General features: G+C 43.5%; 1 protein-coding gene across 5 annotated transcripts; it reads left to right on the top strand.

Moving 5' to 3' along the window:
* The first annotated feature begins 19 nt into the window (after window positions 1–19).
* On the top strand, window positions 20–10,805 carry NHLRC3 (NHL repeat containing 3). 5 transcript variants are annotated; one of them, XM_033142775.1, is made up of 7 exons: window positions 20–164; window positions 2,091–2,237; window positions 4,325–4,475; window positions 5,120–5,320; window positions 6,870–6,961; window positions 8,486–8,598; window positions 10,369–10,805. In XM_033142775.1, the coding sequence occupies exons 1-7, from the start codon at window positions 57–59 to the stop codon at window positions 10,595–10,597; spliced, it is 1,041 nt and encodes a 346-aa protein (XP_032998666.1). In that variant the 5' UTR covers window positions 20–56; the 3' UTR covers window positions 10,598–10,805. The 5 variants fall into 5 exon arrangements, with proteins under 5 accessions (XP_032998666.1, XP_032998665.1, XP_032998669.1 ...); XM_033142774.1 differs by having other exon boundaries at window positions 20–176; XM_033142778.1 differs by lacking the exon at window positions 10,369–10,805 and adding an exon at window positions 9,108–9,186 and having other exon boundaries at window positions 20–176.
* The last annotated feature ends 3,954 nt before the right edge of the window (window positions 10,806–14,759 follow it).

The following is a 14,759-nucleotide window of genomic DNA, read 5'->3' as shown; positions in this document are numbered from 1 at the left end:
CGGGGGGCGGTGGCTCGGCTCGTGCCCGACCTCTCGCCCGCGGAGGCTCCTCCTCGATGGCCGCCCGCCGCTATTCCCGGCTCTGTCGCCTTTTGGCGGGCCTCGGAGGGGCCGTCTTGCTCGTGCTGCTGATCAGCCTGTACAAGGCGGGGTCTGAGGTGCAGGTGGGTTCGCAGGTACATAACGGCCCACCCTCCGCTCACGCGCCGCGTTTAGCAGGATCCCATGTGTCACAACAGCCCTGTGAGGTGGGCCAGGCTGAGGGAGCGACTCCCAGGGAGCTTTGGGCCCGAGCCAGGGTCCGGGGGCGGCCCTTTCCCTTCATAGCTGTGTGCTGTGAGAATCCACTTGGGTGTCTAGCTGCTGCTGCTGCTGTTGTTGTTTTGGACTACAATTCCCATCATCCCTGAGCACTGGTCCTGCTAGCTAGGGATGATGGGAGTTGTAGTACGAAAACAGAAGGAGACCCAAGTTTGGGAAACCCTGTGACCTAATGGATTACGATTTCTTTAATGGGGAGGCAGCTTGGATGAAAACTATTGGTGGGGTGAAATCGTGTCCCAAGTCCATGGGAAACCAAGCCAAGTTCGGAGGACATTTGTTCTGTCAGAACCGACCCTGAGACAACCACAAAAATAGCATCCCAGTCCCCACTAGGGAAGAAGGGGTGAGTGCAGGAACAAGGGGCGGGGCATAAAGATCTACATTGGGATCTCTCCCTGTGGATCCTGCCATCTAAGGCAGTCACCTCACCTTGCTTCATGGGTGGGTCAGCCCTGCAGACTACAGTAGCCCATATTACTGAAAAAATGTGTTTTTAGTTGGCTGTGAAATGATAAATCTGGGACGTAATACTTAAGTATATGTATTAGTATTTATATCATTCCCCCCCTCACATTACATGAGAACTGCACTGTGAGAATGGACTGTTGGTTTGGAAAGGAAATGAGGCTACCAAAACAAACTTGCAGTTTCTGAATTTGTAAATAAAAACAAAACTGAGGGTTAAAAAAAAAAGCTCTAAAAGGGCCCAACAAGAACCGGTGAGTTTTTTTGGAGGTATGGAAAGGTACTTATGGCAGTTGAACTGAGAAAACGAAGCAGAGATTGTTTATTGTATCACACCCCAGCCATTAGGTTTGTATGGCTAAGAACAGTTGAAGGGTGGAATTTGGAGTGCTGCTTGAAAACAAAAAAAATCTAGAAAGGAAAATGGAGGGTAGGGTGAAGAGAGGGGTTTGACCTACTCAAGTCCCTGACAGCTTAGCTGTTAAAACATTCATGTTTTGGACTGGCAGCCCTCTAATGCAGTATGGTATATCAGAGGAGGGCTGGATGTAGAGGGAAGAAAAATATGTATTTTATCACTACCCCATTCCTGAAACTTTTCCTTCTCTTTTGTGGCTGGGGAGCATTGCCATCTACACAAAACCTGTAAATGAAATTATCTTAAGGATTTGGGATGTGGTGTCATCATCAGTACATTGGTGATGATCAGTTTTGCTTCTCTTCTTCATTAAATCTAGATGAAGCTATGGAACCAATGTCTGGAATCAATAATGGAGTGGGTAAGGGCCAGTAAACTAAAGATCAATCCAGGCAAGATTGAGGTTCTGTTGATGCATGGCAATGAGGTTTGCAGTTTTACTTCTGACCTCACCTTTGGAGGCCTAAATGGTTTCTGTAGCTTGAAGCACATTTCACCAGCTTGACTGGTTTGCCAGCTGCAACCCATTCCTGAACCACAATAGCCTGGACATGATTATCCATACTCCAAAGAACGCAAGTGCCCTGTTTAGTCCATCCTATTTTCCACAGTGGCCAACCGTAGCCTGTGAAAAGTCTACATACAAGCAAGACATGAGGGCAGTCTCACTCTCCAGGGGCTGATGCTCAGAGACATGGTGCCTCTGATCGCTGTTTGTCAGCCTAGCCTACCTCACAGGGTTGCGATGAGAACAAAAATGGGAAAACCTCAGGCATGCAGTGCTTAGAACATGGGTGAGATAAAAATGTGATAGATAAACGTTAAATACTGCTCTCTGGAGATGGCTCGTTTAACAGTAATTCTTTTGCCATTTATTTTTAAGATGTTAAGTGAGTTGACTTTCTTCCCTCTCTGGAGAAGAGAGAAGCCACTCTACAAGCTTGATGTAAACTGGCCTTTGATTCCTTTTGCTGGTCAGACATTTTGTGTTGCTGTGGATGACGTCAATGGATTAGTATACGTGGGACAGGTAAGAAAAGACATTCTTCTGACCAGCAAACTTGTCCAGTGTGTAGCTTTGATTGTTAGCAGTTCCTGTTTTTTACAGCAGGAACTCTTGCATAGAATACTGGGTGGAGGCTCATCCTTCAATGTCAGTAAAGTTCACATTTCTCATTACATTTTCCCTTGCTGAATGCATGTGGACCTGTAAGGAAGCAGACATGCTTTCCGGTGTTGAGGAGAGCTTTGTGAGGAGCAGACATTCACATGACTTTTTTCCAATGTGGGTGCACTTTTTCCATACTGAAAAAAAAGCCAAAAAAGGAGAACTGGCAAGAGCTGCCTAAAGGAGTAAATGAATGCTGTTGCTTCTTTCGCTATAAAATACCGTCTTTTCTTCAGAAAGTTCCATAACTTGGCGTGCTGTTTTAATATTCATATCATGTTTACTCCGGAGCTTAGAAGCCTAATGCTAGAATAGGGAGCCAATTGTCATTCCTCTCCTACATTTCCCCTTTACACTCCACTTTTCAGCCTTTATGGTTGACTAATTGTTCATTATAACAGTGCCAGTGAAGAAAGCCACAATTATTTTAAGTAGATGACATCAGCAAGTCACTAGGACATCTCCATTTAATGACAATTTTCTTTCCAGTGTAGGAATTGTGCTTTTATTCTCATGGCATTATGTTTCCCAAAGCTTGGTTGTCTAAATGGATTCAGAGGCCGAGAGTTCAGCTTTCCTTTTTCTGTAGATCTGACTGCAAGATCAAGAAAGGAGGCTTGTCTGTTCTTTCAAATGTGCCACAGTTCCTCTATACTTGCCCTGCCTATCTGCTGCACATTAGTTTCATTCCATCAGGTGGCTGCTTTCTGTCAGACCCTTCCCTCTGCCTTTCTGCCAGTTCTTTGTTCAGTTTCTTACACCCAGTCGCTGCTTGATCTCTTGTATCCCTGATCTTCCTAGAAACCTCCTCTTCTAGCCTGCATATCCTGTCTCTTTACTTTGCTTTTAAAAAAATAAAATAACTCGCAGCATCTTTTCCTCATCAGTATCTTAGATCAGGGATTGTCAACCCAATGAGCCTGAAAAAGCCTTCATTGGTGCCCCCAGGGAGGGGCCCCAGACTCTGAGCTTTCTTTTTTAAAAAGTAAGTTTCTTGCCCTCTTAAAAAGATAACTATGAAGCAAAATGGGAAGATAACTGTCTAAGTGATTTCTGTGAAATAACCAAGCCCGGCTGCTCCTACCTGTCAGTGGTTTTAGCCAATAAGTGAAGTCAGAGCTGCAACTGATGAGTGAGTTGTTTGATGGGCAGGCAATAGGGTCCTAAAGAACTTCTGTTTCCCCTTGTCTTTAATGCACTTTTCTTTCTTGTGTCTTATTTTCCAGGCAGAATTTCAACAGGTTATGCCTTTTCTCATATGGAAGTACAATTATGAGGAAAGCTTCACTGTGATTGTACTCTGTCCACTTTTGTGTTGTGCCATGACCATCTAGGTTAAACACTTTTACTCCATTCTTTAGTCAAAAAGGTTATCAGAGTGGCTTTACAAAGACCTTTAGGCTTATAATCTACAATACATGGCATACAAGGAAAAAGAAATGGGGAGGGAGAGGAGGGAAATCACGTTCAGGCATCAGATCTTATAATGATATTTGGGACAGAGGCAATTCACATAGCCTGATGGACTAATGCCTTTTACTAGGTGACAGTTGAGGAAGAGTCAAAAGGTGGCTGGTTTCTCAGCAAAAGCTGTGAAGTTTCTCTGTTTCTCTTTCTCTGTATTCTGCATCCTGATAGAATGGCTGCTGCTTGGTGACAGTTGAGAGGGGGCCAAAGGCAGCTGTTTGGTTGCAGTATATATCAAAGTGCAAACGCTGAGGACAAAAATCCACTATCCTTTTGTACCTCTGCATTAAGATTCAGTGAAAGGAAGCCAGTGATCAGCTTTTTCCTTGCATGTGAGACAGACATAACAATACTTGGCGGAGGTAATAAGAGTTGTGAGAATGTATGTATGCATATGCAATAAGGAAATGTTATGAAAACATTCTGGAATTTCCTTCTGCAATATCTGATTGGTTCTCTGTTATCTTTGTACACATTTACAGAGAGGTGATGAAAATGTGCCTAAGGTTGTAGTTTATACTGAGGATGGCTATTTCTTACAAGCATGGAATACTTCCATTGAAATGCCTCATGGTATCTTTGTGCTGAACACACTCAATGGAACTTCAGTGTGGATCACAGATGTTGGAACTGGTATGTGGAATGATTATTACTAAATAACACCAGAGTGGGGGAAAACAGTGTGATGTTTTAAGTTAGACGTTAATTTTAGAGGCTGCCTTTGCACGAAAGAACTTGTCTCCATGCTGCCTCATGGTATAAAACATGAAAAAAATAACACAACAGTCCATTCTAAGACACAAAGGTGAAGCAAGACAGATTGAAATAACCAAACCATTCATGTGCTTTTCCTTGCAGTTCCTTCCTTCAGCTGCTTGCTCTTGTATGTTCTTGGACCTGATATCCAACTGAGTGTTCAATTTAACTACAGTACAGCCCACACAAAGCACCCAGTACCACCAGGGCATCATCCTAAAAGATACAGCTCTGCATCTGTGCAAATCTTGCAGTTTGTACAAGTTCAGCTGATTAAAAATGGGAGGAAGATATTTCTTCCTGGGCGTTCAGTAGGCTGAGGAACAAGAACAGGTTCATGGTGGAAGACCAAGGGCAGTGCACACAGCACAGAGGTTTCACACTTGAGAACAGTAAATCCAATTAATGACCCCTCCAGTTTTTGCCCAGTTCTTCACAACCTCACTCCTTTTAAAATTATGGTGTTCACAGAGAAAATGGTGTGATCTTACTGAAAAATGTCTATTTCCTTCTTCATATAGGCAAATATGGACACACAATTAAACAGTATAGTCCTTCAGGCAAACTTCTTCAAGTCATAGGTACTGCAGGTAGATCAGGTTCTGGTACAAATCCCTTGCAGTTTGACCAGCCAGCAGAGATTTTTGTGGAAGAAAGCGGGGACATCTACATTGTAGATGGTGATGGAGGATTGAACAATCGCTTGGTCAAATTGACGCCAGGTAAGTGAATGAACGTGAATGGTCTATACGTGCAACATTCAGAATTGCTTTGATGCACTAGTACAGCAATCGGGAACCTCCAGCCACCAGGCCTAATCAACCCCAGCTTGTTTGGCCCCCCAAGCCCGTTTTCCACAAGCTCTCCCCACCTGCCATCACATGTGATGTCAGGTGTGCGGCACATAAAAGACACAGGTGCCAAGGAACAATTGGGAGTTTAAAATGCTCTCCCAATTGTTCCTTGGCAAGTGGGGCTTCTGAATAGCAAGTTCCTTTGAAGTCCCTTTGCAGGTGTGGTTTGGATCCAAACCACACCTGCAAATTGACATATTTTCCTCTGTGGGCCTACAAAGCTAGTATGCAGAGGGGAAATACCTGCAGGTACAGTGCCTGCAGATGGGCCAAGCAAGGCCTGCCATCAATGCCAGTCAGCTGGGCAGCCTGTTTGAAATTGTGAGCTGGTATCATAATGACATACTAGACAAGTAGGTGTCTCCACCCACATGTCAAAATAGCCTCCAGGGGGTGGGGAATTCCCCAATGCCTGCACTAGTGGTTTGTTTCTGTTTTTGCTGTGTTCTCCTAACTTAATTGACTATCATTTCTGTATTTCTTAAGGTCTTTTGTCTCTCCCATATGGGTTTACACTTTAAGGGCTCTGTTAATTGCAGCATTTGAAACTTCCGTAGAACTTCAACAGTCAGACTATGATAGAAGGAAATGTGTGTTGTTGTTGTTTAAATGTAGGGGAATGCCCAAATCCTTACTGGATAGTTTTCAGTTTTACAATATTTAGAATATGTTCCCCCACTCTGTTTTTAGGAAGAGGACAGAAAGTTACCCTGTTTTTGAAATCACTAAAGAATTAGAAAGCTTTCAGCTGGCCTTTAAAGTCCTAGGACCCTCGTACTTATGGGACCGCCTCTCCTGGTATGTCCCGTAGAGGACCCCAAGGTCCATGAATAATAATAGCTTAAAGGTCCCGGGCCCTAAGGAAGCCAGACTTTCCTCCACCAGGGCCAGGGCTTTTTCAGTGACGGCTCTGACCTGGTGGAATGCTCAGTCCCATGAGACTAGGGCCCTGCAGGACTTGATCTCCTTCCGCTGGGCCTGTAAGACAGAGCTATTCCACCTGGCCTTCAATTTGAATTTCCTCTTCTATGAAGAAACCCTTTCTGGGACTCCACATTTAAATTCTGATTCACACACCTCCTTGCTGGCTCTAGTAGGACCAACTTGACCAGTTAGCCCTGGTAATCATTCAATGTTTACTTGACCGGGGTTTCCCCCACCCCCCACCCCAAAAAAATGACCCCTGCATTTTTGAATTTTATTGATATGGATGCTGCATTTTATGTTGTATTCTATGCTGTTTTATGCTGTTTTTAAGTTGCATTTTAATCAATGTTTTATATTTGCTTTTAGCCGCCTTGAGCCTGGTTTTTAAACCGGGAAGGGCAGGGTATTATTTATTTATTTATTTAGATGTAATGCAGATGTTTTATTATAAAATGCACAGCAATATATGCTGCTTCCTTTCTACCTGCAGACTTTAAGACTCTGTGGCTGCATGGAGAAAATGGTTCTGGCACTGCACAGTTCAAGATCCCACACAGTGTAACGGTGGATGCTTTCGGACGGGTAAAGTAGCTGTGATCGCTGTAATATAGTTTTATAAATTGTCATCATAACCAGGGCTTGAGATTTTCTCGCTTGAATTTAAACTTCCAGTAATTTACTTGCAGCTTTCAAGGAAGCGTTGAGGACTGGTGCTTTAAGGTTTTTGGGCTTTCTCCAATCTTTTATGGCACGTTTCTCTCCCCTGCCCCTTCCTTGCCTGTGAATGAAACATCCCATGCTATTTTTCATCAAAGAGTTTTAATTAAACCAAGAAACGAGTGATTCCATATTAGTGTTGTAGAGATGTACTGGACCAACGTTTTATCTGAAAAACTTGCATTTTTCATATAGAAGGAAAACGCATCTATGATTTTCCTTTGTTTTCTAAACTTAAAAACAAATAATTGTTGTTGTTCAGTCGTTCAGTCGTGTCCGACTCTTCGTGACCCCATGGACCAGAGCACGCCAGGCACGCCTATCCTTCACTGCCTCTCGTAGTTTGGCCAAACTCATGTTAGTAGCTTTGAGAACACTGTCCAACCATCTCATCCTCTGTCGTCCCCTTCTCCTTGTGCCCTCCATCTTTCCCAACATCAGGGTCTTTTCTAGGGAGTCTTCTCTTCTCATGAGGTGGCCAAAGTACTGGAGCCTCAACTTCAGGATCTGTCCTTCTAGTGAGCACTCAGGGCTGATTTCTTTGAGAATGGATAGGTTTGATCTTCTTGCAGTCCATGGGACTCTCAAGAGTCTCCTCCAGCACCATAATTCAAAAGCATCAATTCTTTGGCGATCAGCCTTCTTGATGGTCCAGCTCTCACTTCCATACATTACTACTGGGAAAACCATAGCTTTAACTATACGGACCTTTGTCGGCAAGGTGATGTCTTTGCTTTTTAAGATGCTGTCTAGGTTTGTCATTGCTTTTCTCCCAAGAAGCAGGCGTCTTCTAATTTCGTGACTGCTGTCACCATCTGCAGTGATCATGGAACCCAAGAAAGTGAAATCTCTCACTGCCTCCATTTCTTCCCCTTCTATTTGCCAGGAGGTGATGGGACGTGATCCACCTGGAGTAGGAACTGGCAAGCCACTCCAGTATCCCTGCCAAGAAAACTCCATGGACAAAGACAACAGGCATATAAAACAAATAATAATCTGAAACAAACGTTGGCTTACTATGAACAAGCTCTGCCTGCCTCTAGGAGAAACAGACCAGGAGGCTTGGCTTAATATTACCTGCAGACCCACGTTGGTGGTTTCTGCTCTTCTTCCAACCACGATTAGAAGCCGCTCTTCTTGCCTTAACACTCGTGTCATATAGGTATGTTTAGCAGGAAGCTAGGATTAAAGATCATGTGCTGTGCTGCAGGTATGGATTCTTCCCTAAAGAGAGTTCAGTGATGTTGGCGAGATCCTATACCAGCCTGCTCAGAATTGCAACATGTAGATCCCCATTTCATGTGATATTATTATACATCATGGAGCGCATGCAGGATCACTGAGGTGGTGTTTAAAAATGGCTATGAACAGATTTTGTATTTTCAGTAGGTATGGGTTGCTGACAGAGCCAACTGGAGAATCCAGGCTTTTCAGAAAACCACCGGGGAATGGTTGGGCTGTTGGAATAGCTGCTTTACACAAGATGGCCCTTCTTCTGTCAGGTATAGTATCTGTAGCTTGCATGCAAATCTGTGCGGTGGGTGGAAGGGGAGACTTTTCAACTGAGCAGGGCTCATGTTGATTATGGATAACTCCTTTGTTTGTAAGGTGACTCCAGTGCCAGTGTTAGAGCCATTTTACATTTTATGTGGCACTGTGGGCGTACCAGTGTTTGAGCTACTGTGTTCACTGGAGATGTATCTCTGCCTAACAGTGAGGTGAAAATGCCAGTGTGTTTGGTGGTGCCATATAAGTTTTACACTGGCTTTCCTTAATGTATCCATCTGGCTCGAAAGAGAAGAGGTGGCTCATTAGTGCATCCATCCAAATAATTTTGCATGTTGTATTTCCATAACTTTGTACGAATATCAGATGCCAGACAGATGGTAGATGTTGCCTTTTTTTGCGGCCCTTTTATTATTGGAAGGGTTATGGCATGCAAAAGCTTGATTCGGCTGCCAAAGCCGTAAATTAGGCTTTCTAATGGGTGCCTGACTTCTATTTGGATCGGATCCAGCAATTCTGTAAGTGGAATTCTGCTCAAGAAAAAGAAGCTCCCGGCATCTGCAAATTGAAGAGGAAAATTGATTTTCACAGTGCCCCCTGGAAATTACTCTGCAGAGGAGTGGGTGCTGGCATTTGTGCAGGGGGGTAGCTACGTACAAGATGAGGAATACGTGAAAAATTATTATTACCAGTTATTAAATTTCTGTACCACCCTTCACCCAAGGATCACTGGGCAGTTTACAATATAAAAACCACAAAAATACATACCATAGTGACGAATGAAAACAATGCCCCCCCCCCCCAGTTTAAAAGGCCATAGAGTGATTAAGGCTTATGAGAAGAGGAATGGCCTCCTCACCCCCACAGTTCTGTTTGCAAGTGTCTCCACTTGCTCAAAGGCCTTTCTGCAAACTGAAGGACTCCTTCTGTGAAAAGAAGGGCACCTTTAGATCCTGTTCATTGGGCATTTCCACCATATTTGAACGGTCTGCAGCTGTTCAAATTTTACCCCACACAAGCATAATATTGGTTCTGTTCACTTGCACTCGCAGCTGTGTGGAAGCTGCTTCCCCATGGGGTATTTCCATGCTGCTTTGGAAATATAGGAACGAGGCTCTCACATAAGTGTGGTCTTTTCTTTTCATTCATTGGGATATGTGTTCATAGAAATGACTGCGGGTCTAATGAATTCCGATTAATGGTGGATTGTGCCCATCTAGTCTCTCGTGTAAAAGTCTTATCCTGCAGGTTGTGCAAAAACATTTTTTGTGGTTAACTAAGAATGTTGAGATTTGAGTTTAGTGCCAAAGAACCTGGTGAGTGGAAGGGGCTGCCATTCATGGAGGGTGGGATTATGACATTCCCCCCCCCCCTTTTTTTAGATAAGTCTTAATAGGTTTTCAAGAATAAGGAAATAGATAAGCAGAAGAAGTAAGTTATCTGCTGAATAAAATATGCTGATGCACTTCCCAAACTACAGTTTCCCATTCTGTCTGAACCCTGCTTCCCTGGCCAAAAACTGGCTCAGAAGGGTCACAAAATCCTCCAGATGACACCAGTAGGATGAATTTGGGATTATCAGGGGACCCCAGATCAACTTTTCAGGTGGCATGAGGGATGTGAAAACAGAAGGTAACCCCCCCCCCAAAAAAAATGTGACCAAAAGTGCATTATGTTCATACTGCAGGATTTTAAATAGGATTTGAAGGATTCTCTTTAAATAGTCTCTCTCTCCCCCCTCTCCTTCTCCCCCCTTCCTCCTGTAGATTAACTCCAGATCAAAGGTATATGATCGTCGCACATATAAATATTGACAGGGTGTCAATCTTGGCTGCCCCACCAGTAGGATCAATTGAGGACTGTGTTGTGATGGACACAATTCAGCTTGCAAACGAAGTTAAGCCCCATCTTGTGGATGTCAGCAAGAAAACTGGAGCAATTTATGTAGCAGAAATTGGAGCCCAGCAAGTACAGAAGTATGTGCCTTTATACTGACAGCATCTTTCACACGGCACTAGGGACTTCCAGAATATTTCCTCTGTTGGATTGCTGTTGGCTGTGTAACACAAGAACTTTTGGATTAACTTTGTTCATTTGAAGTGCACATTTGTTTCACTTTCTGTGCCTATCTCAGGGATTTTAAGTGGTGGCAATTTTTGTGTTAGCTGTTTTGTATAGACTTGTTTGTTTGTTTTGTTTTTTAAGTCAGTGTCACCAGCATTGCTAATTTTCAATCATACAAATTTACCACCACACAAACTGCTAGAAATACTAGTTTAATGCAGCTTACATGAGTCATTCCGTGATAGAGGGAAATTACTTCTTCATGGAGTCAGAATTTTCCATTTATTTGTAGCATCTCAGCTAAGGAGCCTGATTGCTTCTTTCCTGTGAATGGAGGAAGAGAGGCTGGTCTGGTCTGTATGGGAAGATCCTACATGACGACTGTGCTGCAAAACAGTCTTGGCTATGCTTATCTCTGGAAATGTCTCCTCCAAGTTTGAAAATGCAAGGTCTTTTAGCAATGCTCTTCTCTAGGGAGCCTCAATTAGCTTTCCACCAGAGTGGTATCTTTTAAAACTCTCTTGAGACTTCTGAACCTTTGTGAATGACCAAGAAATTCAAGTTTGTTTACTCCTAAAGCAAACTTTCATGTTGCAACTACTCTTATTGTTTGGGTTATTATTTACATTCCCAGTTTTGCTTGTATGCTTTGTTGTGTGAGCCTGGTTTTGGCTGGGGAGGGTGGGGTATAAATAAAAAATTATTATTATTATTATTATTACTTACGAAATTTGCAGAATCTAAAAATACCTTTCTTCCATTTTCCTGGAATTGTTTTTTATTAGTAAAGCACCCAGTTCAGACTGGTGCTGTAAACATTTGAAGAGGCCCCTCTGTTTTAAGGCTGCTTCACCCTCTATTCAAAGCCTTTGGTGTCCACCTAAAGGCTATTCCTCAAAGGGTTATGTGAATGCATGTATCAACTGGAGACAGAGATTTGACCGCACCACCTTGTTTCCTCACACACACACCCTTTGCTGCCTTAGGCCCACTTCAATTATATGGCAGAAAAAGTGGGCTTGGTAGCAAGTGTGTACAGTGGTGCCTCGCTAGACGAAAAACTCGCTAGACGAAGGCATTCGTCTAGCGGGAGGCTGCCACGCTAGACGAAAGTCTATGGGGCTGCCTCGCAAGACAAAAATTTTTCGTCTTTTTTTTCCCCATCTAGCGGAAGCGCGGCTGTCATTGCCGCTTCGCTAGACGAAAATTTTCGCAGAACGAATTATTTTCGTCTAGCGGGGCACCACTGTACATGGAATTTCAGTTTAACCTCTGCATAGGTTGCCTGAGACTGTGGACTGCCCTCAACCCTATTGGGTAATGTTGCCCCACCTTTGAGATCCTACATTTAACAGAGCAAGTTGGACTTACCGCGAAGTGTTCTTCTGGTCAGCGGAGAGTGGAGCATACAGGAAAAAGTTAACTCCTCCTGGTGGAAGGAGGAGTTAGCACTGATTGACATTATTGGGTGATGCTGAGCAGCAGGAAGGGGAAAGAACTTTCTTGCAACCAATCCAACACCCAGTAATAACAATACTGAGAACTGTTCCTTTACAGTAGGACTGGACTGGCCCCAGACATTGAGGTCCTTAATGTAATCAGGAGAGTGAGGGAGGTTTCTGGGAGTTCCTGTTCTAGACTCATCGGAGGAACGAGACCCAAGGAGCCTCAGGTCTGATCCGGGTGGAGCTGCTTGCTACACTACCCCGTTCATCCCAAGTGGGTACGGACTTAGGCTACTCCATCCAAAGGCTGCATTGGCAAAGGCATATTTGCTCATCTTGAGTGTCAACGTGGAAGGGAATCCTTCTCTAGGGATGCACTTCTGTGGACCGCAGTATGGTGGCTGCCTCCTTGATGGAGTGGGCAGTGATACTCCTTAGGGGAACTCTAGCCTTGCCTCTATAAGCTCTTGACTGCACATTCCCATACCCAGTGACTGATAGTGGCTCTGGAAACCTGCTGGCCACGTGCACCTGGTTTGAAGGAGACAAACAGGAACTCTTGTTTTAATGACTGGACAAGTCCTGTTGCGATAGATAGAATGTGCTTGAGGTCCTGCTTACATGCCACTTCTTTTCCCCGAAGTGTCTGGGACGAGGGCAGAAACTCGGAACAACTATGTCCTAGGAACAGTGGAAGGAGAGAAAGCTGGAGTCAGGTCATTTTATCTGTGTGAAAGATGCAGCATTCCTCATTGATGGAGAGAGCCCCCGGCTCCTGGTCGACTTCACCACCGACAGGAATACAAGTCCTTGAGCAGAATGCATCCTCTCCTTTGCTGCCAGGGTTTCAGGCAGCCACAGATCAGAATGAACATGGCAAACCTCTTATATATGGAGCCTTGTGGGAGTTCTTTGAGCACACCACTTTTCCAGTAAAAAGAATGTTGGTCCATGTCAGTCCTACCCCGTTTGGTCTGGCAGCCTTTGCAAATGGATATCCTACTTTGAAGGTACAGACTGACATTTACATTCATCCTGTAAAGCCACAGCTATGAAAGATAGATTAAGAGGAGTACTGTATATAAATTTAGTAAGTAAGTAATAATAAAAAATAAAGGAGGGAGGGAAACAACCAGACGGCTGAAGTATCATAGAGAAGACATTTATTTACAGATTCTAAAATACAAACGATATCGTACATTTTATATTATATTACAAAGATGAATATTAAAATAAACAATACAGCACAATACATCAATAAGTACCTAGCTATTAGTAACAAAAGTTGGAAGATGTTTGTCATTGCTCTTGCATAAGTCATAATATTCTTCTACTGTGCCACACCCACAATTCTCATTGGACAGAACTGTCTCCTTCCTGCCCTTCATAGAACGTCCCTATCTAAAAGGCTACATACGCTGAGTAAAATATTGCATTTTGGTAAGAAACTTGAAAAACATTGAGGTTAATAAAATGTATATAGGTCTGAAAAGGCCATTAATAAAACATGAGAACACGTGTACACAGATTATATAAAATACTGAAAAAATGGCCCTTTAGTCCATTAGGGTTTTTGTTTTAGTTTAAAACATGGTATAATACTGAAATTCATACGATCTAGAGCAGAGCAAAACAAAACAGAAGTGCAAGGAGTATTAATCGCAATTGCTCTGCTCCACAGTGATTTTGTGTGAGCGGCTCACCGCCCGAAGCGGTAATGAAAGTAGTGGTCTCGAAACAAATAAAAACTATCTTAAGTAAACAAAGAAGGACTTGTCCTCTGTTGCTATTTCTTGGTCTTGTGCGACATCGAGCTGCGCACTCTGTGCCAAGGAGAATGCAGACCTTGCAGCAGGCAATGCCCGCATCTCCCTTTCACATGAAAACTACTAGAGCGGAAGCAAGTCGCTTGCATTTCCTTTGTTGCTACTTTTGGTGAACATCTGAAGCCACGCAGCGGAAGAAGGAAACAAGAAGCAGGAGCGGACATACCGGTCTTCGTCGCTTCTCTATGGAGTGAAAGTAATGAATCAAGAGGACGAGAGCGTAAAAAAGCATGCCTGGAGAGGAAGCGTATATAAATGGGGTCTGCGGATGTTTATGTGCTGTGCTTTGAGGTATGTGTGCATGAATTAAAATGGAGGAAGGGGGGGATCTGAACAGGCAATCTGTGAGCATTTCCATCTGTGAATGAAGAGAAACCTATGTTGCATAGGTGTGATACTGTGTGTGAAGAAAGCGCACGCCAAATGTACACTTTATAAAATGTCTGCAATAACAAGAGTAACGCCCTTCTTCTGCATCGTGGAATTGTGATGGTGGGATGGAACTATGCTCAGTTCTCCCCACCCAAAAAAGATTCTCATAACACAGATAGCTGTAAAAACGTATGCAATGTGTACTTTGGCCATATTTCTGCAGGTTATGTGAAAGTCAAGGAGCGAGTTAGCATGTGCATTTGTGAAAGGAGAGAAATGATTTGATGTGGATCTCTGTGCTTTTATATAACGATGAAAAACCCCTTGGCTGCTTTGCCTGAGTATCAGAGCCTTCCACAGTGAGCTACTACAGTACTACAAATTGCTTAATGGTACGCAGACAGGCAAACGAGTCCAATTGGTTGGAGCCTGGTACATTGTAAAAAAAAA

Source organism: Lacerta agilis, chromosome 3 (genome assembly GCF_009819535.1).
Source record: "Lacerta agilis isolate rLacAgi1 chromosome 3, rLacAgi1.pri, whole genome shotgun sequence".
NCBI classification, from domain to species: Eukaryota; Metazoa; Chordata; class Lepidosauria; order Squamata; family Lacertidae; genus Lacerta; species Lacerta agilis.
This window is presented reverse-complemented; position numbering and strand designations above follow the sequence as displayed.